This window comes from Dermacentor variabilis, chromosome 7 (assembly GCF_050947875.1).
Source record: "Dermacentor variabilis isolate Ectoservices chromosome 7, ASM5094787v1, whole genome shotgun sequence".
In the NCBI taxonomy this organism is placed as follows: domain Eukaryota; kingdom Metazoa; phylum Arthropoda; class Arachnida; order Ixodida; family Ixodidae; genus Dermacentor; species Dermacentor variabilis.
In genome coordinates, this window is record NC_134574.1 from 88,123,904 (window position 1) to 88,148,132 (window position 24,229).

The following is a 24,229-nucleotide window of genomic DNA, read 5'->3' on the forward strand; positions in this document are numbered from 1 at the left end:
TGTAACCTACCAGTTAGTCTTGATTGTGTGAGTTGTACACAACTTGGGTAACATTCTCAGGAACACTGACTTATAAACACAATGTACTTGGACCACAGCTTGCACGTTGATGTTCTTATGCATGCTACCCAGGCAGCATAACTCCGATAGTCAAGACCTGTTGTATGAACTATCGCCTGGTGACTGACTTCTTACTTCGATTGTTATTCTCAGATGTGCTGCAAATACTGGCTGCTTTGATTGACAAGAGCAATTCTCCTTGTAGTTATGTTCTGTCGTCTGTCCTCCCCATGTAAATAACACTGTACAGCCAAGATTAATGATGCAATTACACCCTGTGCCCACTGCTTCTTCTGTGGGATGTTTAGAAAAATAAGAAACCTTCAATCAACAAGAGCGTCTTTATTCCTTTCGACTGCTATTTACACAGGCGTCTTTGTGAAAGGTGATGTGAAATGAACGTGCGTGCACGACGATGTAGCCATCATGCCTCTCCGAGCTGGTGCTGCTTAGTACCCATACTTGGCATTGAGGTGTGTCTTGCCATCTCCAGACTGGCCTGCACAAGGAGAATTGCGTGATGAATTAAACGTCAAAAATAATATATATGAAGTTTAACCTTGCCAATCTGTAAGTGGGTAAAGCAACTGAAAAGACGGAACAGTGGTAAAAAAAAAGTGATCTCATCATCAGGCCACCTCCTCGGCTTCACCCTTGCCACAAGGCAAAAAGTGAGTCTACTATATGAAGTGTCACTTTTGTCTGTCTCTCCGTCTCTGAGGCTACCCTGACAGTTCTAAAATTCTTGCAACCAAGGCGAGCAGTGCAAGCTAGCTCACCTTCTGGAGGAAGCCACCCAACATAGTCATCCGAACTCTCAAATGGGTGTTTCTTCTTCTGGCTCTCCTTGTTCTGCAAGGACAGCAAACCGCTCCGTTCACCACACAACAGTGATTCAACAATGCTGTCGCCAGAGTTCTTCAATCACACCAGTTCCAAAACTCTCGGCATGCTTCGCAAGTCAATCTGTGGGGCTTCATTAAGTGGTGCACCACCAACTGAGCGGAAAAATGAAGTTTTGCTTAGATGTCGCCCAGTGTCCGGTAAACATGCTAAAAATATGGCAAATCCGGATTTAAAAAGACTTTAGTGAAAAATGTTTGTTGCACAAACTTTTTTTTTTTCTTGTAGCAGTGATGGAGAAGTGGAGCTTTATAGTTTTTTTCGTACGTAGGCGCCACAAATAACAACACAGCCCTGTGCTTTTCGCCAAGTGTGTGTGGATGCTCAAGTGTCGGGTCTGTGGGGAGCGTTGCAACTGGTGTAATTGGTAAGCTCCGGTTGCAGCTAATACAATGCGCTGGCAGAAAGATCACAGTAATAAGGCATGGCAATATGCACTGCTGATAGCTTAAGTGCAGCGCTACACATCAAACTGAAAGGATAGTTAATACTGTCAACAAAGGACACTTAACTGTCTTGCTAAAGGCAAACAGTTTGGTTATACTACAACAGCAGAGAGCCACTGGCACTCCAACCAATACTGTCAGAGAACTGAACACATTGTGACGGGTGCTTTGCACGCTGACAAAGATGACGACAACGGTTTTGGCTGGCACTGTACTCGTGCTGACTTCGACATTGGCTGCAGGGCTGTGCTCATGAACATAATTTCCCCGTAACAATACTCATAACGTGGCATGGCTCCTGGCAGCATAAAAGTGAAGCACCGATTTGCGTTTCCACCACGAGCGAGACGATACGTGAAGATGAAGCAGTGCAAACCAGTGCTTACGGGCAGGTCATCTCCTGGCATAAAAAAAAAAAATATGCTGCACGGCTGCTACCAGAGTGACCGAACAGCCTACACTGATCCAGCAATTTGCTTTTACCTTTTACTAAGCATCGCCACAAATACCAACAACAAAAGGGTTGTCAATTTCAACAACAAGGAGTTTCCAAAACCACGGAGTTTCCTACGATAATTTATTTTCAAATTCGCAGTACTATTTGAAGCCAGAAGGACAAATCTTCGGCAAATCCATGTACTACCCATCATTCCCATTCAGGCTGAACCAACACACTTGTAGGAGACTCAGCTAGTAATTCTTACAGCGAAGCTGCATATGGCTAGGGTTCCATGCATTTTTGACCTCCGTGAACAAAAAACTATCACCATCAATGGCTCATACCCCCGTAAGGCAGAGGCTACGAGCACTCGGCAAAGTGAAGCGAACAGTGCTTAAATTCTTTCTAATCACACAACATGTAGAACAGCATGTAGAAAACTGTCAACATCAATGACTCATAGTCCCATAAGGTTCATGGCTACACATTTTGCGTGAATTAGCTCCAATGACACTACCCCTGTTGTTGTCATCAGTGATTTCAATGTGGATGTGTCTGTACTGAAAGGGCAATGGTTTACGCATTCCGTGTTGCAGACATATCCCTGGCGATGCCACACCGATCCAGCCCAACCGACCGCCCAGCGGCGTATGTGCATCAATTTGACGTTATCAAAGACTGATTGCAGTTTCGAGTAAAATAATGACAGCCCATCAAGACAATAAATGAGTTCGTGCCTTTGTTTAAAATTACGTGTCACCTCCGTGTTGTGTGCTAAACAGCTTCGCTGGTCAACCACCTTCACAGAGTGGAATGGCTCGTGATTTTTGGAGAAAAGCACGGCCGAAACGAAGACATTGCACAGCTGGAAAATTTAGCAACAAACTTACCTTCTTCTCAGTTGTCCGAATAATCTTGGGTGCCTTCTTGACAAACTCCAGCACCATGGGGGGCCTCTCCGGACCTAGAAAGCAATTTTCTGTCATGCCACTTAAGCCCACAATGCTTTTGAAAACAAACTTGGCAGTCTGCCATTTTGATTTTCAATATGGCTAGAGTACGTGCCCATAATTGTATGCAAATAATTAAATTTCTTTCATTATAGCATTGCAATGCGCACAAGGAACCTGCTTGTGCTGTCAACATATATGTTGCCTTTTTATTTTATTTGAACACGTCACATTTATTTCGTTAAATTACTATGTCGCATGAAATATAGAAAACAAGTTCTGCGGCATGTTGGCACGCACTTGGTAGCATCATGTCTCGTCAAGAACATGAAGTGCATTAAGCCCCGTTTTTGTTCGTTAATAAAGAATGCCCTATAGGTCTGTTTAACTATGCACAGTGGTGGAACAGTCATTTGACCTTCAGTTGCAGCAATGAGCACTTTTGACGCAGGGTCGAACATACATCGATACACTATATGGTCTTGATATTAACTGAAATAGTACTCAAATACAATGTCAGCCTTGTGCGCATCAATTTGGCATTTGGGATAAAAATTACCAGGCTAGCCTTATTAATGTTTAACGGAATGCCTTTCTCTGAGCATACATCACAGTATAAAGCCACTTCTACCATTTCGACTTCCACCAGGTGTTTTGAGCCGCGAGCGAGCAAAAGAAAAAAAATGCATCAAGGACATGTAAGGAAGATCATGCCCTATAGGACGTGTACAACTGAATTCAAGTTACAATGAAGATATATCCATAGGTTTCTTTACTTCTGGCTTGCAAAATTCATAACTGATTGTTGGGTCGTGTGAAAGTTCTTTAGATTACAAACACAGGATGTGATTTTCCGATCAAGCAGGTTTGCAAGGAAGGTTCCCACCGATAGCAAATTATTAGTCAGCAGTTGCCAAACTCCGTCTTCGTTTTGTTTTTTGTTGTTGTTTATTTTCCTGCTAGCCAGCATTTGAGTATGCATATTGCAAGGTATCTTTAAAAGGGCACCGTGAACAACTACGGTATGCCAAACAATGTTCAACCGATGCTTGTCCGAAGCTTCTTTTCGATCCGACAACTTTCTTGAGTGAGCTCTGCACCATAACCGTATGAGGAATACAGAATTACACAGTGACAAAACACTGAACCTTTGCCAGAGATAAATGCAACAAAACAGCGAAAACGGCGAACGGAGGACCGATGGAATCGCCTATATCTGTAGCTGTATGGTGCCTACAGTGGCTACGGCCTCTCAGTTCACCTCCATAATGCTAATGGTGATGATTGCGCGCACTAGGTTCTGGTTTCAGTTTCACTAGCAAGGCAGCTCTTGTGCTTCTTTGGCACAGGCTGGGCACAATTTTCCGTAGTATGACATTTTGAAACAAGGGCACCACTCTTGACAGCCTGCATATGCTATAGCTTTTGGCCACTGGGTGCAGAGATTACGTGATTACTTGCACAGGGCTAATGATCGTGAGTATCGTGGTATGTCTGGGACATGAACCGCCATCTTGAGTTTCCAAAATCGCTATATTTGGCGGAAAGTTTTGCCAACGTATAGCACGCAGTGGCATGTTGGCGTGTACCCTTTCAAAGGCCGACACCACCCTAAAACTCTAGGTGTGTAAATGAAAGCTCCCTGTTAGTGGTACAGCAACTTCCCTTAACAGGCATTGGTGCCCCATTCAAACCTTCAACCAGGGGCCAAATTATGTAAGATAACTGTTCCTCTGATTTTATTTATTTATTGTGTGTCCCACTGAGTGGGTGATCCCAGCTACAGTGGGTGTGTGGCTTCGTGTGAAGCGATGATGATAATGATGATGATGATCGTAATGGAAGTGGCACCTACATGCTCATGGGTGACCTTATAGGGACTAATATCATAAGAAGCCAACAAACACTGACACCAAGGACAACATAGGGGAAATTAGTTGTGCTTAATAAATGAAATAAAGAAACAATAAATTAATGGAAATTAAAGTGGATGAAAAAACAACTTGCCGCAAGTGGGAACCGAACCGAAGGTTGTGGGTTCGGTTCCCACCTGCGGCAAGTTGTTTTTTCATCCACTTTAATTTCCATTAATTTATTGTTTCTTTATTTCATGTATTAAGCACAAGTAATTTCCCCTATGTTGTCCTTGGTGTCAGTGTTTGTTGGCTTCTTATGATATGAGTAATAAAAATTGGGCCCCTCGGTTAACCCCCTTTCTTCTCACTTATAGGGACTAAGAAATTTATAACATAATAATGACACTTAAAAGGTATATAACAAAGCAGTGAATAGTCTTTTTAATATATATGTCTTCACTTTGTCTTTGCCCTTAGCGCTGTTCCTATCTCAAACATATAACCAACTACCCAATTGCAGAATGCTGCCTCGGAACAAATTTTCAATGGTGTTGCTTTCTTTTCGAGGAACCCCATGTCCCTTTACAGTTGATACAAACTTTCGCTTCCACATCCTGTCTGTCTGTACCAATGATACCGCCAGGATAAATCCTACTCATTCAGGCCATAATATATATATATATATATATAGATATATATATATATTCCACTTAGTTTGGCACAAATGACCCACACTTGTCAACTCAATTTAGTGCTTTCAGGTAAGTTTAGGTGCCCAAACGCATTATTTTGTGATTTATATTCCTGTCATCACACCCGGAAACACATCTGCACCCACTTCCGAACAAATTTTTTGTTCAACGTTCTGGGTAAATATAAGAAGAAAACTATAAAGACTTGTTCTTCTTTTTTTTTTTTTTCATATTGGGACACTACACCACACAAATGTGATGAAAAAATATAACCGACAAGCTTTGCAGATTTTTTTCAAAATGTTTCCGAGGTGGATTTGTCACAATGCACATGCAGCAGTTAAAGGCGAACAAAGTTAGCACTTCTGCATCCACTCTAGGCTGCAGCACCGCTACCGACTACACTAGGCCTAACAGTTTCAGAAGGCAATGTTAACAGATGTTCTAGTCACAATCAAACATTATTAAATGAACTCACATGCAACATATTCGTTACAGGCTCATATCAGCAAAACATTTCATATTTACTTTATATCCGTGTCCATTATATTGAGGTTCGACTGCACCTAGTTTCATTAATTTTTGCACTGTAGCAGGTCCCATGACGTTATTTACACACCATTAGAAATAATACACCATCACTGCTGCACACAATGAGATCAAAATTATGCTTACCAATGATGACTGGCTTCTTTTCTGCCTCCTCAGTCTTGGCTTGAGATGTGGACTTGTCCTCATATTTTGCTCCATCCGTCTTTCCTTGCTCTTCTGTCGTTTGACTTGAGGGTGTTCCGCTGTCTGGTGTTTCGTCCATGACTATGTCCATGCTGCGGCTGGTTTCATCATCGGCCTTGGCACTATTACTGGCTTTGCTGACAGCTTCGGCCCTGTTTTCTCCTCCTTGTTCATTGTCGTCCTCCTCTTCGTCTTCTTCCTCTCCATCTTGACTAGACGAGCATGCGACCACCCTTCTCTCGGGCTCTGGCATGACCTGAAATGTGATTCACACGGCACATCGATCAAAGCACACAACAATGTCGTAGGTTAGTGCAATACAAAGATCACGCAAAGTACAGCCTACTAATAACAATCTTATAGTAGTACATATAAGCAGGTTCTCAGTCAGTGCAGACAGAAATAGCACAGCTGTCATAACTTGCATGCAACCAATGAGACTGTCCGAATTCACCTTAACCTTCGAGATAAATGTTTTGGAGTTATGAATAGAAGATCATTACCTCAGAATACATCTATAACGTGTTAAAAAGCAAGATTTGTCAATGCATGCCAATGTTGCACAGACACTTGGATCAAATGCTATGTTACGTGTCCTCTTGAGTCAACTGCTGATGCTTTCTGTGGAAAAACGACTTCACATGTCTGGACTTTCCACAGCTCCCCCCAGTAAATGGCTGCCTATAGCAGTTCAAACTCCACCATGACACTGTGTGTAGGAAAACTGTCAATGAGACCAATACAGTTGGCAATGACGTCGATATGCGGCTTTGAAAGAAGGAATAGTTATTAAGAGTTTTAGAATCATGTGGTAACAGTATGGGTTGCATGAACAGTTCTTGAAACTTTGAATACAAATTAGGTTGTCCTTGCTACTTAATCTGTGCTCTATATCTAAATTTTATACTTGAAATTTTCGAAGCACACATGGAAACCAGACAATACAGGATAACTACGGTTATTCCAGGCCCCTGGTCGAGAAAACGATGCTAGTGGTAGCTGTATCACTTTAAACACCTCCTCTTCAGCCAAGTCAACCAACGATGGTCAATCGCTGCAACCTCCTTTCCAAATGACTTTGCATGGGAGACAGTGGTTCCCCCGATAGTTACGCGTCAAGGAATTTGTAAAGTACCTATTTTCTTGCACAACAACCTGCACTGTCGTACCTTAACAGATTTAAACCTTCTGGTAACAATTCCATGCATAAAACCACGTGTAAGATCCAATCATTTGCTTCCCTTCCGCCTCCCAAAGTGTGCAATCTCTCTCACCAGTTTCTTCCTGTTCTTCAGGGATCCCGTCATTGGGAGGACTTTCTTCGATCCTTGTGCCTCGCCTTTAGCTTGCGGATTTAGCAAAGCACTGCAAGTGAGTGCAAGATAAAAGTGAGCTTCCAGCCAAGAAAAAAAGAAATCACAGTGAGAGTCAGCCTAAGCAAAGCTGCAGTGAGACAGCAAGAGGAAATGGCACAGAGAGAGACATGCAAGAGACCACAGCGAAAAATGCACCCTGCAAACACCGGCCCCATGCGACGAAAAACAATGCGACACAACGCCACCGCCGACCACAGCAATTAAACCTTCAGGCAACGGAAAGCTCTCACATAACAGCACGTTCGTCTTAAAAGGGCCAGTTGGCATTCGGTGACGAACTCGCTTCGCAACTCAAATATGCGAGAGCATGTGCACTCAGCGGAGAAAGTTCAACCACAAAAACAGGTGAAAGAGCCCCCAAAAAATGCGTTCACTTTAAAACTGGAGAAGGAGCCAAAGAAATCAGTTTAATTTTTAATAAAGCAGTGATGCACTTGAGGGCGCGTGTTTGTTGCAGTGAGGATATCCAGGCAGCATTTGTTCCTTTGTTGCATAATTCATTACCGAACAGAGCCAGTGACAAGCACATTTGTAGCGGTGGTACAAATGGCTATGTGTACATGCTGAATCATTATATGTCTGCTGTTCTGTGTTGAGCTATTTGGCAAGACAGCAGCAGCACGGTCAGCAAAGTCTGGAAGGGTTCACTAAAAGCTCTGCTTAAAGAAAATGCGGCATGGGGGAATGCATTAGTCAAGAGCCCTCATGTCCTGCGCATTCACAATGTGGGTCCAGTTGATTCAAAATAGATGAAAGTCGATGCATGAAAGCCACAACATTGGAATCATGTTCCCGGACATTTTACCCTGTGTTCTTAATATTTAGGCTACTTTTGCCATTCACTGCCGCCACCACTCGCTTCTGCATGCAACTTTATGAACATAGGTGTATGCTCATCGAAGGTGGTTGTCACCAGGGTTCGTGCACAACATATGACTCAAAATTCAAGGACAATTCAACGAATTCAAGGATGCCAAAGGCCAAATTTCAAGGAGGGGAAACAAAGTTTATTCGTACACATACCTAAAAAAATAGTGACATCTCGTTTTTCTTCGCTGCAATTTCTTTCAGCTAAGCAGCTGCTGAGTTGCGCACATGCTTCAAACTCTCCAGGTCGCTTTTCTAAGTTCACTTTCCCACTGTAATGGTGTCAGTCACCATCTGGTATGATGGGCAGTAGTGTCTGACTGCAGCCAAAGATACTCGGTATGTCAAAGCCAAATGACAGAAACTTACTTTCCACGAGGCATTTCTAGAGCCTAGGACTCATAGATGACACCATGAAGGCTGCGATGTGAACGAACTAGCAAAACAACAAAATGGTGGCACGGCTTGGAGACTTGGTCTGGGTTTGTCTAGCTCCACAATGGCAACAGTGATTTAAACAAGCCTGTCGTTGATGGCTGTACACTCGTCGCACTGCAATTGTTTAGTGACGCTCTGACAGGGAAATATGCATATGATTATTTTCTGATAGACAATGTCCATGACATAAACCCTATGCGGAGTTTGTTACATTGTGTGTTCCAAAGTTGCCCCCAACCCCAGTTTTTAAAAGGAATCCAAGGAACACATGCACTTTCAAGGAGTTTTAAGGGCCCTTGAATTTCCTTTTTCAAAATTCAAGGGATTTCAAGGAGGTGTACGAGCCTTCTGTCACTCTAACAAATCCACACCAAGCATGGCCAACATCCGGGAAACTATAACTTCCTGAGTTACATAGTGGTCACCACTTTCTTAGAGTCAAACACCAGTGCAAAGAATAGCCAGTATAGATACATAAGAATATGTACAGTCAAGAGTAAGTCCAGAAACCAGAGATGCCGCAACAAAGGCATAAAAGCTGAAAACAAGGGTTAGAGTCAATGTGTGCCTGTTTGAATGACATCACACATTAACGCAATTCCACATTTCATGACACATATGGCAGGCATTACCAAATCGTGACCAGCAGCTTACTGCCATTCTTAAAAAGAAAAGTGTATAAAATGACTGCGTTTTACCCATGCTAACATATAGGGCAGAAACTTGAGGGCTATCAAAACAGCTTGAGAACAAGGTAAAGACTGCTCAACAAGCAATGAAAAGAGAAATGCTAGGCGTAACATTAAAGGACAGGAAGAGATCGGTGTGGATCAAAGAGCAAACGGGGATAGCCGATATTCCAGTTGACATCAAGAGAAAAATACGGAGCTGGGCAGGCCATGCAATGCATAAGGTAGATAACTGGTGGACCATCCGAGTTACAGAATGAGCGCCCAGAGACAGGAAGTGCAGTCGAGGACGGCAGAGAATTAGGTGATGGGATGAAGTTAGAAAATCTGCAGGAATAACTTGGAATCAGCCAGCACAAGACGGGGGTTAGCGGAGATCGCCTTTGTCCTGCAGTGGACATAAAAATAGGCTGAAGATGAAGATGGTGACGTTGCTTGGCTGTGCTAAAAGACATTCACGTTTTATGTTGGTGCCACGGTCTTTAGATTCTTGCTCCCAACTGTACCTTTAACAGCCATTATTTTGATGTAACGTTACCAGAAGTTCCAAGTGCTATTCAAAAGAGCACCCTTAGTGTAAAGCATACATTTTCATGCAGTTCATGAAAGTTTTCTACTTATGCTTTGCTGAAAGTAGCATGAAGTGCAGCCCGCATAAACAATATGATTTGTAAACCAATACAATTAAAAAGCCACGGGATGGTCAACATAGCAAGCAAAGCATTTTTGTGTATAACCTGTAGTATAGAGAGTCGCTCATTCCAGCCAGGTTTTCCTGGTGGTAGCTTGTGTCCCAATACACAACTTCGCAAGAAGATTCCTTAATCACAAAACAAGCATTAAAGTAGCCTTACAAAAGGAACACGGGCAGCAATGCACACATCAAGTACTTCAACCAGTGTGTGTTGTCTCAGTGCACATAATTACATTTTCTTTTTGCTGCTGCTGGTCGACTCACCCAGTAAGCGGTGGCAAGTGGGCGGGCTTCGCAATGTTGGCCAGACGTGTGAGCCTGAGCCGCTCTTGCAGCAGGCCAGCCAATTCCTGTCGCCACCTCGACCTTTGTGTCTTGTCCTCCAGCGAGCGAGACTTGAGTGCACTCATGAATGCCTCAAGCGAGTCGTCGGCTTCATTCTCAGCCCGCTCAGCTGCACAGCCATCACAAGGATGATACCTATTATCAGGCAATGTTTCTTTTCCTTTACTAAACTTATGGTAAACTGAACCAGTAATGAGTAGACACAACTACAATGTGCATGTGCATTTTCACATTCGCAAGTGCCTATGGCACTGGCATAAAACCCTGGCTGGAACATTAAGTTTGGGGCCCACAACAAGCTGCAGCTGTGCCTTATGAATTACGACATTTTTCATATCAAATGTACACCTGGAAGACGTGTGATGGCACAGAAGAGGGCATTGGAATCATTTTTACCACCCAAGTTACTATAGCATGCACCGAAAACTTGGTAAATGGCCATTACTCTCTTCTATTCAAGCTTTAACATAACTGGAGCAAGGGATTCAAGCTGCAAAGTCATTCCCAGAAGCGTGGTTCCACAGCTGCGGTACCACCAAGCTACCCGTCAGTGTTCCACTAGACTCTGGTAACAATGCATAAGTGATGTTCTCGTATATTCTGTACCAATACCTAGAGCATGTAAGGATTAGATGAGAGACTGGGGCCGACAATGGCCACGAATAGGCCATGCTCAACCAGATATACACAGTACTTCAAGGACTCATCCTCGGCAGTGCTTTCTCAAGGTCACTTGGCAGACTCGGGAGAGCAGGATAATTGCTGCTGCTCTCCACAAAACACTGCTTTTACCCTTACACTCAAGTGCTCCTCTCCCAAACACAACGGGAGAGGAGCATGCAGTGCACAGGACTACCCAGGTGGGCTCGCCAGAGATGGACACCGTGGGAGAGTCCATGGTGTAGATATTGACAAATGGGCAGCCAAAGCTCAATTGGCACAGCTTTGATTATTCTCAGCAGACGTAAGTTTCTCATCCCAACATGCATGCTCATCATTCCAAATGACTGTTGCACTATTCACTGTCTTATGCAACTCAGAAATACTTCATTTGGCTAACACGGGCAGTAGCGAACTAGTCAGGTCAGTGCTACAATATACAGTCAAACTCTGATATAACAAATGTAGGTATACAGTGAACTATCGCATGTAACGAGGTAGATCTAAAATGTTTTTCATCAATATCATCACGTAATAAACATAGCTGAACCCCATGATAATGAAAGCCCAAGACATTAAAATTGTAACCACAAAAAAAATATAATTTCATATTCCCGGCCAACACCCATAGTAGTCAATGCATTTCGTATCTCTCAACCACTAAACTACAATCCCGCATTAACAAAATTTGGCAGAATGTTAGTCTCCATATTGCTACGGGATAGTATTTCCAATGACGAAGAGCCGAGCAGTAAGACGACGACGACGATTGGAAGTTAACGCGGGCTGTTGCCTCTTGGCCAACTGCGGCGTATTGCCTTGTAAATATACTTGTAAATAGCTTTTCGTCGGTGTCGGTTTTCGTCGGGCCAAAAAAGTGCTCGAACACCTTTCCTGCTGCTTAAATTGTGTAAAATACCACCACACTGCGCTTGCAGGGCCACTACCATTTTTGTTTACAAAATCGGCAAAGCGCTGGAGGCAATCGCTGGCACCAGAAACATGTCGTGGCCACCAGCTTATTCGCCAATTGTCCGTTTCAAATGGCACAGCCGCACTGCCATCAACTTGTACTGATGACGATTTGCGGACCATGCAAAGTGCGTGCACACACTGTGGCTAGGTGTGCGATGAAAACAAAGCCCAGCTTAAGTGACGTCCATATACCACCGACGTGGATTTCTTTTATAGCGCTTGAGATGGTGGCCGCTGCGCGGGCTGCCACGCCAGCGGCCACGATTCAGAACCAAGACCATACTGTGTCACCGGAAGCAATTGTCCATTAAACAGAATGCGTTCCCTGAATCAAGCACACTTCGGTACCACGCAGCATGCATCACATGAGGATCTGGACATTTGCCGGAAAATGCCCGTATTCTTGGTATTCTTGGTCTGTCAATGGTACAGGCGTCTGTTGGTGATATGGTCACTTTCACAAGGTTACACATCTCAGCACCAGACACATGGGCGTCTACGGACAACTTCCACCCAGACGGGCAACAGCGTTTCTAGCACCAAGTGACATGCTTAGCACTGCAAGAACGCTGTTGCTCAAAGACGCCAATCTGTTCAGTGCCGAATAATATCACCGAAAGTTACCGATAATAGAGCTCCATGCCAGAGCCTATGCATGGCTTGGCTTGCTTGCTTTACGGGAAGGTAGTTGACATCCTTTTCCACGTAGTGCAGTAGAAGTTTCCTCACAAAAACGAAGCCCCAGAGGGACTGAATCATCTGCCAGGTGTTCTATGTCGCTTGTCAAAGCATGCGTCTGTGGCCTAATGGTTTCAATATTGAGCATATGTGCTAGAGGCTCTGCGTTCGAATCCTAGAGTCGTACAATTTTAATAATGTTTATTTAATTATTTACTACCCATTACCTTGTGAAAAATGACGGGCTTACAAAGTCCCAATGCCGTTTGAAGTCGGAAGGACGAAGTTTAAACAAATCCATGTACTTCCCATAATTCCCATTGCAGCTCCCATAGACACTAGCGCCAGAGTTCCCTCTAGTAATTATTGTGTGAAACTATGATTGCACCATAAGAAACATACAAAAGTTGACGGTGAAGGAAAAAGCGGTATCGTTATAAGAGGTTCCGACTGTATAGGGAACATATCTTTCTTTTTTCCCCCGACAGAAATACTTTGGTTATGGTGAAGAGAGTGTAACCAAATCCATGACGAGCATATCTACTCTGATGAACTGCCACAGCAAAGCTCCTTTGGTACGTCTAGTTCGGTCAAAAATGCTCACAGAAACACCAAACTTGCGAAGTATGTATCAACAAACCTGTTCACACTCGCAAAACACCTGGCTTGCCAACCCCCAACAAGACACCTAGAAACAGCTGTGGAAAGCCAACACTATGAGTCTAGTTTGAGTAATTATACATGTTCACTGTAACACTGTAAGCTTCTCATTTTCTCCATTACTGCATCACACAACTACAATATTGGATGGAGAGCTTTGCTGCTCAGGATGGTGGTTAGACGATTCAACAACAGAAAGTTATGCTTCAAAGCTGGGTTGATGAAAACCCCTTTAGCAACCAAAAGGCACTTGGAAACGAAGAATCGCCTCCCCAACAGAAGTGACGATAAGAACAATAACCTGATTATTTTGAAGCTTCATTCATGGCTCCAAAATCTATGACAGCATGGATCACATTTCAGTCCCCATTAAGCATTGTTACTGTGTTGTGCATGCTTAAATAACCAAGCAGGACTGAAAACTCACTTGCCAGCTGTTTAGCAAGGTGCTACTCACATGCCCTCTTGCTCTCCTCCAGCTTGGCCTGGACTTGTCCAATCTGCTCCTCAATGATCCGCAACTTCTCCACCTGCAAGCAGATGTGAACGAGTGCTCAGCAAATCATGACAGGTCGAAGCTCACACACCAAGAGAGGGAGTTGTGCATGTTGGGAGAGAGAAGACAGAATGTGGAGATTGGAAATCCCAATGTATGCACACAAAAATTCTGGCCTTGTAGATGGGATTCTGGTCATGAGACAAGCAAGTCTGTTTTGTATAAGAACGATGACATGATAATGGCAATTCTGCCAAAGCAATCATTGACAAAAAAAGTGAAGCTACTGTGTGTGGCAACATTTAACTGCTCAGTTCTCTGCTCTACGTCTCCACCCAATGAGTCTCGCCAATCTTGATAAGTGAAAATAAAAACACACCTGTTTCCCAAAACACTGTCACCACAAACCAGATGGTACACCTCATGTGAAACTTATCTCACCAGGGTGTCATATGTGTCGACCTCTGTAGCCTCTTTGCGCGCCATCTTCTTCCGCATCTCGCGCTTCTTCTCAATGGTGCCCGTCCGGTCCAGGAAGGTGTCCTCATCACTGTCGTAAAAGTCATTCTCTTCCCAGTTTTTCTCTTTCCGCTTACGGGCCTCTGCAACAAATGGAAGGAATGTGCAAGCATAAACAGGTGAATGAAAGAAAACACTGGTCAGAATAAACCAATCAAAACACAAACAGTCATCTATTTGTCACACAGTCAGTGCATCGGCTATGTCCACCATCATACCATCCTCTATATTAAGTAAATTTTATTAAAACAATCACTTTCTTTGCCTACTTCCCCAACATGGGAGACTGCCTGATGAATCCAGACCAAGCGATTTCTGGAATCTAGAATAACTTACAGGTTCATTGTCAAGCTGTCATCTCTATCGTCATCATTCCATCATCCTTATGCCATTGCCATCATCCTGTCATCGCACACAAGATCATGTGACACACAACTGGACACCTCTGCAAGTTTATAACACAAAGATGTTGCTTTACTGTAATAATCATTCCCCGATGCTTTCTGCCCAAGCTTTTTTCACTGATTCATTCCTCTATAGTATTTTCTTACCTTACTTTAGGCTGTGCATACCATGTGGTCTGAAACCATTCATATCAGCAGTTGCCCCATGCAAACACCGTCAGATGATAGAAGGAGAAATACATGCATTGTATGTAATTAATTATACATCTCTATTGTGCTCATTACTATCATCAGGGTAGCTCAATTGTGTGTTAAAGAAATTCAAGGATCCCTGAAATGGCATAGACAAATTTTGTAGGCGCTTTGGGTACAGCTACAGTAAAACATTCACACCACAATTTAAGTGAAGCATCTCATGTTAAGAGAGCTATGGACGATTACGAGTTACCCTCCTCCCTAGCCATGCTTTCTCACCTCAACTCGTTCGCCAAATGACCAGGCCTAAGCTCCACCTTCACTGGCTCTGCATCATGATGTGACGTCATGTTGTCTACCTCCGTTTGCCTTGGAGCCTCAACAACCTCTCCGCTAGCTGCCTGGCCATCAATCCCCAGCGAGAGCTATCTAAGCGGCATGCATTGCGAGCGTTCTGCTACAGCACCGAGCGTGCCCAGTAGTCCGTTAAACGCAGGCGAGCTGGGCGTTTTGACAGATGGGCGGAGGCATAAACTAAAGCACCTCCGTTCTACTACCACTGTGATGAATGGGCTTTAGCACAAACATCAGCTACCTGCACGGTGCAGCCACCTGGTGGCCGAGTTTAATCAGCCAAACACAGAGTTAATGTTGCCGTAACCAAGTGTAAAACATTTTAAACATTTAAAAAGACGCATTCACAGTTATGCTGATGACGAGAATTTACACCAGCAGAAACATGATACCCTTGGTTACTGCTATATTAGCTCTGTATTTGTCTCACTGCGCTCTCTGCCACCACGTGGCTGCACCGTGCAGGCCGTTCCCGTTTGTGCACCCGCCCATCCAGCAAAATGCCCAGTCCACCTGTGTTTACCAGAATACTGGACACAATAAAACTCTCTACTGTGGTAGTAATCCTCCGGCATGAAGTGACGGCCACAAATGTGCAGATCCTGGCGCCGATGCGATACCAACAGCTAGATGCACTTAAGCCCCTCCGCTCGTCTGTTACCTGTCGAAGCTGGACATGCCGCAGCTTGACATGTCACCAATCGCTACGTTTGCAGCCCACATCGCAAGAAGGCCAATTCATGGTCCTCATGAAAGGAACCTCAACATGGAACATGATGTAACACACGCAGACGTTGCTTGCTGTGTGCCGAAAGTGCTTGTGCATAGTGATGAATTGTCGCTATGTAATCCCTTTCTGTTACTTTATTCTATAGAAACAAAACAGCCAATATTACAACATTTGTTCACCATAAAGTTAGGAAAACTATCAATGATGCAACCTGGGTAGCCAATCAGATAGCTTGCCCAACTGATGTCACGTATGCCAACTACATAGATTGCAGCAGTGCAGCTGAAAACTCAGGGAAGTGGTGCCACTGTGATTAGTAGCGATGCACACCTTTAAAACCTAACACTAAATTGCACACTTTACGCGGATCTTAAATGTGTCACTTAATTATCAGAAGGACCTACCCTAACGACTCGGTACATTTTTACAAAATCATCAAAATCGTTTCATGATCCATTAATAGTCTTATTTGAGGGACTAATACATATGCTCACACGTTACCTTTGGAATTGGAGTACTATATCATAAGGATCTACAGATAATATGAGTGCTGTGCAATCCATTGCACAAAGCTGTGAATAGGACGCCCTGTATGCACCAATAATTAAAGCACCTGCACCAGTGCACTTTGACCTTGTGCAGCATTTGTTTTAGCGTAGAAACATTCAGTGTAACAACATAACTTACCCACTCAAGAGCAAAGGCAGCCACAAAGGTGCAGCTTCTAGAGTGCAAAATATCACAGCCCAAAGTAAATTAAAACTGCCATATCACTTCATACCCTGTAAGGAGGCAAAAGTGCCACTTTTTGAATGCTTGTTTGCACATTTACGGTAAGCGCACAGGTCCAAAGAACAAAACACACACAACACATACATACAAAGTGATACAAGCAGACAGATTTTAAATTCGTGTTATAGGTCATTAAGTGTATGCTTGGTTATTGACTTGATGCTAGTAGTGGATGTTCCACTGTAACTCTGTAACAGTGCAGTGAAGGCAAGGTTTGTTTGTTTTTGTTTTTTTGCAACACAACCAATATTTATGCCAGTGAGCACCAGAAACTGTGCAACAATCACTGATTGAATCTTCAATTAACTAAATTCACTAACAAACTTTATATAATTGGTAGCTTTAGGGGACACCTTGGCACTGAAAAATTGAATCCAGTCAATGCTTCAGGCCATATCTACTTAGCAGAGGTGCTCAGGCTACCACCACTTTCAAGATATTTATCCAGAGAATGTGCACCAAGATCGCTGATCCATACAGATTTGTCCCATAAGGCGTAACGACAGCTTTCTGAAAAAAATAACATGTGTCACTCTACTTTGAGGTGCAGCTATTAAACAAATCAGTGAGGCATGCTAGACAAATTGTCGTCTTACAGTGCAAAGGCACCCCCTTCCCAGTTCATACAGTGGAGTGACAAAACTTGCTATAACTTGCTGCATTGACATAACTTCCAAGGTTGAATTGGATTTGTGCCAGCCACAAAACGGCTAAGGCTAACAAGAGCAAACCTGGTGTTGCAATCACTCAGCCACCATAGAATGATCAGTAGTGCATGGACTTGCCTAATCCTCCTGCATGTTGCTTCAGACATTGCTGTCCCTTTATTACACTGCACCTTTCTAAATTTCCAAGCATATCTTATCTTTTCAAAATACAAGGACATGTGCGCATGCATAATATCCTATCTTTTCAAAACACAAGGACATATGCGCATACAAATCACTAGGCATTGTTGCATTTACGTTGCAATATATTTTGCTGAGAATTATCAACCTGCACGTTACAATGTCGTTCAAAGCCAGAAGGATGAAGCTCACGTACCTTACCCACGTACCCTACCCGTCATTCCCATGCTGGCTGAAGTGCGCACACTTGCCATTCCTGTAGACACTAGAAACGGATTTCCCAGCCACAAGTTTTGCGGCAAGAACACTACGGTACAAACAAAGCACGGCATGCCAGAACACTTACCGTGGCAGGCTTTCCGGAGCTCTCCATGCTGGTCCAGAATGCGACATGCCTCGAGCGCGCATGCAATGACTGCCTCCTTCTTCTTGCCTTTCACTGATGCTTCGGCAATGACAGGGGCTCCGTTTGCTGCATCAATGGGCAGCCTGTGGAGATGACATTGAGTCAAGCTACTGGCACGTAATTAATTGGTTTACTTTCATTGTTTTCCATAACAAAAATGCTGCAGAAGCTGCAAAAAAAATTGCATAGTTGCGAAACAAAACAAAAGCATTACAGAAGGCAGCTTCAGGAACCCTCAACTCCCATTAGCAAGGCTGGGCAAGGTAGACAGAAAAGACACATAAGGCTGGTTTAAAAAATTAAAATAAATGCTCCTTGCAGGCTTGTGCAACATTGTGAAATTACAACCCAAATTCCAGTGAAACAAAATCTACAAGGCCTACAAAATAGAAAAAAAAAACATCAGGTGTAAACATGCCTTCAATTATCCTTTTTGTTTAATTGAAGCAGTAGCACTATATATAATATAGTACACCAATCGAAGTGGCACTTTGTATGAAATCATATGTGATCACCATGACCATATTCCCTTCCTCTTTAGTTTTTCTCCTTCCAGTGTACTTACATTGTGTATGTAGCATGCAATGAATGTTAGTTGCAGCTCAGCGCTTTCTCATTTGTCTCATTGCGTGCCCCATTGTTTTGCGCTGTCTTGGCTCTGAACTGACATTTTTGAACATTAAAGGCAGGTCTCTAGTGTATGTAATCGTACATGTGCAAAGTTTCAAGCAAAAGTATTAAGTGAAATCAGGGAAAATTTTGAAATTTACTCCATTGCTTGAAGGACCATTTCAAAGGCTCTGACAGCATTTTGAAAATTTTCTATGGTGCCTCGATGAACCCACAACTCAGTAACTTATTCAGCAATTTCTTTCCGAAACATGCTCTATTTCTATGAAGTTTCATCTTCGCTGAAAAATATGCACAAGTGCTCCAAGAAGTCCCCGTCCACTCTTGTGCTCTGGGCCCATATTTTCTAACATTCTATTTAGTTTTCCATCATTCTTTTGTTATCATGTGTGGTGCCAAGGAGCAAATTCCAGCAATAAAAGCAGTAGAGCGGAGTATGAGCCATGTACAGTAGCGTGCAACAGTTCTGACCACAGCACCAACGCAAAATTCTAATTTCTTCTAGCACAACTTCACAATGCGGAATTGCTTCGATACACTGCATTTATGGAGCACCCGCACATAAGCTGTACCACCAGATTTCAGCTGGCATGCCCGGGCCACTAAGAAAAAAACAAATTTAATGTCACCATTTGTCTTCATACTTTTGCTCACCGCTATCCAAGTGAAATAAACATGGTGAAATAAACAAAAGGTCAAACACATTGTTCAATAATGAGGCATCTGGCTAGAATTCCCAGCTTTTTACGCATGTTACTCAAAACAACAAACACTTTTGCCTTGATTTTACATTTTGTCTCAGGTACATCAAAAGCAGCATTGACGCACACTTACTCAACAGTGCAGACAAAGTGGCTGTAGCCTTTCTCTTCCACATTGTACTGTAGTTCATAGCCTAAAAGAAAGACAAAAATAGAATTGCAAAGGTGCAAGTCTTCAGAATGGCCAAATGAAGAGAATCAAACGTGGAAACACTGACACCCCCAACACTCTCCTTGCCTTTGGCAATACTGTCTTTTACAGAATGCTTACATTCCTGCTGTAAGCAGTAAAAAAACATGTACCTTACGTGAAAAACTACCAGCACTTAGTGTCTTCATTGATGATGTGAATGAACTGCTTTTCGTAATAAATTTTGTTGATGCGACTTGCCAGGCATTTTAGTACAGTGGAATCTCATTAATTCAAACCCGCTTAATTCAAACTTCCGTTTTTTTTTTTTTTTTCCTGGGGCTGCGTTCCTGTCAAAATTATGTGTATTTCAATGCGCAAATACAGTCGGCAATTCAAACCCATAAACGTTTGTGACGGTTAATTCGAACATGCCAGGCCACCGACCATGCTCTCAGCAGCGCACCAACTTATGCAGCAACACCTCCGACCCGGCAGTGCAGTCATGCACCGACTGTTGCTGCCATATCCCATATTTTGCCATGTATAACCCACACCAAAGATTCAAACACTTTAACAGTAGCTTTATGCTAATTTTTCCCTATGGAGCAGCTTCACAGCAGTGAGAATTTGGCCTAAATAGTGGCTCCCACAATTCTAGAACTTCCAGAACTCGTTATTCATGTGTTAGCTCAGTGCACACGCGCCACCAAATGCAGCGCTGCACGCAACTCCTTCATTTAATGAGCTTCCTTTCATTTGTTCTGACAATTCAATTCAATTTGAATTTCTGACAATTTCAATTCTGACAAAATTTTGGGCCCCTTCGAGGCTGAATTATCGAGATGCGACTGTAGAACAATGCAGTGAAGTCTACTTATCACAGCCCCATGCAATGTTGTAATAATCATAATGATCAGATTCGGTGTCACCACAGGTTGTACCAGCTCAGCACAAAACCAAACTCTAGAGTAGAATGTCACCAGTATGTGTCTTGCTACTTTGTTTTCCTGGCTATAACGTCATTGAAGCCTGCTGTCCTGACACTTGAAGTATTATTCAACAGGCTGACATAGAAAATTTTGTGGCTACTACTTTCACTTTCTTGCGGTCATGCGAAATATGTTCTACAGCAGTTCTACTGCATATGTACAGACGCCTTTTTCTATAGTTCTTTTTAATATTTACATACTGATTACAATACAAACTCTGGCTTCTCAGTAGGGGTGTCAGAATATCACATTTTCAATTTCTAAGCAAATTTGGGCAATAATAACTATGTGTAGATAAAATGTTTTTTGGTTTTTCAACAAACACAGGTACGAAAAAAAAGCATGTTTATAACACAGAAAATGTACAGAATTATTAGGCTTTGTGATGAACAAGATTCTCTAGTAGGGCTGTGCAAATATTCAAAACTTTTGAATAACGAATTGAATAGGTCCTATTTGATTCAGTCTTCAAACCGAATAGTCACTATTCACAAATGCAAATATTTTTCGAATACATTTTGAATATTTCAACATGTCAACTGCACCCAATTAAACATGAAAGAGGAGCAAAACGGTAAGTTTTGACCCCCTGCGGGCATAGTATAGACATAAAATGACGACTTGCATAGTAGAGCAGGATGTGTGTGTGAGGGGGGGGGGGGGGGGGGGAGTGTATTTTGTAAGTCTCCACCTAGTGGACATGTCCATTTTGCCTGCTGCTGAAGTGCTAATTAATAATTAGCTGGGGTTGCCTGTAGCCTCCCGACACGTAACCCAGCCCAGCCAATTAGAGCTTCAGCAGCAAACGAAATGGACATGTCCAATAGGTGGAGACTTACAAAATACACCTCCCCCCCCCCCCCCCCCGGATATGTCATTTTATAGGCAGCTATACTTTACAGGCTACATTTACAGCAGTCATTTGCACTCTCTAAAGAGTCCTGTAAATGCGAATAAACTACTTGTTTGCTCCTAATGCTCCCTTCGTGCTTTCAATAAACAACGCTTCATAATGTACTACGTAATGACAGAAATTTGCCAACTTTAAGAATACTAGGACGCGAACATCGTCTTATATTATTTGTGGTAACAACTGCTCATTATTCAAATACTATTTGAAAACTATTCGCTTCAATTCAATTGGCCTCTGGCACTATTCTATTCATATTCGGTTCAGTCTCAAAGATCACTATTTTCTAGTACAATGCTTCTGCTTCGCATTGTCGCAACTGCAGTTATTTAATGTTGTCATGAAGAATGGATAGCTGTTCAACATGTTTGGGGAGCAGCGGCGCCCCCCTGCATGTTGCAATTCCTTCAGAGCCGCTCGCTGCACACACTAGTGCCTGGTGTTGGCCGGTATCTTTTCAAAAGCCAAGCCAACAGTGGGCACCAGCACTCACATGAATCTTCTTTTTCACATCAAAATTTCATCATGCACGCATCTTTCAACTTGTGCTTGTGGCAGTGAAAATTGGTGCTGATTGGTGAGCTTATCAAAGCCTTTCCACAGTGCTGACATGGAAGGTGCCTCTTTAGGAGCTTTCGATGTTGAGGACATCTAGTTCTTCGGTGCTGGAACATTCTTTGCTCCTTCTAAAGCCAGGTTGTTTAACCCAGTTTTTCGCTGAAGCATCTTGGTGACGTTGCCTCCATTTTACTTTTTATACGCTTCACCGTAATTTTGTATGCTTCGCCACATAACACAGTGTACAACGACAAAGCTGACTTAATGAACCAACAACAGCAATTTTAGGGGGTTCGAATATTTTGTATAGTAAACGTGTATTTCGAATTGACTATTAAAAGTTTCAAATATTCGTACACCTCTACTTCTCAGACACCGTCTAGATTATGAAGCCAAAATGCACTCAAAGCACATCATGGATGTTGTCAACAGCAATCTCACCTTCGCGTTCAAACCAGCCTCGAAGAGTCTTCTTGGGGTCATCTATGTACAGGTCTTCGTTGTTACCTGCCACTGCAAATGGGTTCTCAGACGAGGGATCTTCATCTTCCGCATCATCTCCTGTAAGGCCACAATAGAAGAGTACTTGAGATTTTCATAATCGGACATATATGCAAAGCATATTTTCATTTGACAGCTAATCACTCGGTGATGCAAGTATCGAGGAATTTACAAAACATGCAGCTCAACTGTTTCACCTAACTAAATAATGCAGTACTGACAACTCATCACAGTAAAGAGTGAAAAACAATATTTAGTGTCTTCCATTCATCACCATCAGTTCATTTTATGCCCATCTGCAGGACTAAGGCCCCTCCAGCAATCTTGCACCAGCTGATCCCATGTGGTGCATGCAAATTTCCTCGTTTCATCACACCACGTACTAATCTTGTGCTGTCCTCGATTGCACTTCTCTTCCCTTGACATCCACACTGACTCTAATGGACTATGCAATCTGTGCTAGGCATTACATGGCCTGCTCAATTCCACTTCTTCCTCTGAATGTCAACTGGAAGCTCGTAATTAGCACTCAATTTTAAGCCCACCAACTTCCTTTCAAAGTGGCTCTGTCGTAGCCTAAGGAGAGCAGTTTTACATTTCACATGTATATCACAGAGGGCAAGAGTTTAGACTTCCCATTAGCTCCTTAAGGCCTCTCTTTCAAAATAAGTAGAATGGCTAAATTTTACAATTTAACATGCCTATTATTACTATTAATCATGTAAACGTATATGAACACCACAGAGGAAGGGGCTAGCAATCGTCTCCTAAAAAGGGACATCATGCTTGAAGAGGAGAAAAAAAAAGGAAAAGAGAAGGTGAGAGAGATAAAGGAAGAAAAAGGAGAGATGAAGGGGGCATACCACAAACACGTCACACAGTCGCACGCAGAGTACGAGCAATATAGACGAGAGCCTATTTCCGTGGTTGACAAGAATTCTAGCACATCTTTGTGAGCTTCATACTGAGCTGAAGCACAACTTTTTGAAAACAAGAAATCATCAAGTGCTGTTAGAGGAAGATTTACTGTTCCAACTAATGTCCAACTGTTTAAAGTTGGACAGTCTAACAGCAGGTGCTCTAGTGTCTAAATGTGTAACATGATTAGGACACAGAACTATGACTCCAAATGGTGTAGAAAATAAAGTTAAATAAAAGCAATGATAATACGATGTCTACCGCTATACATGTCGTGAAAAAAAAAAACATTGTTTTCTCTGCACGCAAGAAGCCATTAAGATAGTTAAACCTTAATATATCGAACTTCAATACAAGGGAATTCTCAATATAATGAAGCATTTAACTTTTTATGACTTCTCCTCCATACAGCACGACATATTTTTAGCCTCAATATAACGAAGTGTGTTCACACACAATTTCTATATATAACGAAAATTTAACTACCGTCGCGAAGGAATACCAAGACAATAAATGGAAGCTTTCGCGGATGCAGATAGTTACACGAATGAATTACATGGGGCTGCTTGCGCATGCAACTCTCACATCGCACGCCCAGTGACCGCCGAAGCAAAGCAACGCC

General features: G+C 42.8%; 1 protein-coding gene across 1 annotated transcript in view; it reads right to left on the minus strand.

The window, feature by feature from the left end:
* Nucleotides 1-387: 387 nt before the first annotated feature.
* Nucleotides 388-24,229, minus strand: part of LOC142587615 (kanadaptin) — a 35,550-nt gene continuing 11,708 nt past the window's right edge. Inside the window, exons 5-15 of the mRNA XM_075698757.1 lie at nucleotides 22,630-22,749; nucleotides 19,672-19,732; nucleotides 18,148-18,290; nucleotides 14,401-14,561; nucleotides 13,921-13,993; nucleotides 10,410-10,599; nucleotides 7,356-7,446; nucleotides 6,022-6,337; nucleotides 2,739-2,812; nucleotides 840-912; nucleotides 388-559 (exon numbers count right to left, since the gene is read on the minus strand). Coding sequence (XP_075554872.1) covers nucleotides 510-559; nucleotides 840-912; nucleotides 2,739-2,812; nucleotides 6,022-6,337; nucleotides 7,356-7,446; nucleotides 10,410-10,599; nucleotides 13,921-13,993; nucleotides 14,401-14,561; nucleotides 18,148-18,290; nucleotides 19,672-19,732; nucleotides 22,630-22,749 — 1,352 coding nt within the window. The 3' untranslated portion in view covers nucleotides 388-509. The remainder of the gene's footprint in view (nucleotides 560-839; nucleotides 913-2,738; nucleotides 2,813-6,021; nucleotides 6,338-7,355; nucleotides 7,447-10,409; nucleotides 10,600-13,920; nucleotides 13,994-14,400; nucleotides 14,562-18,147; nucleotides 18,291-19,671; nucleotides 19,733-22,629; nucleotides 22,750-24,229) is intronic.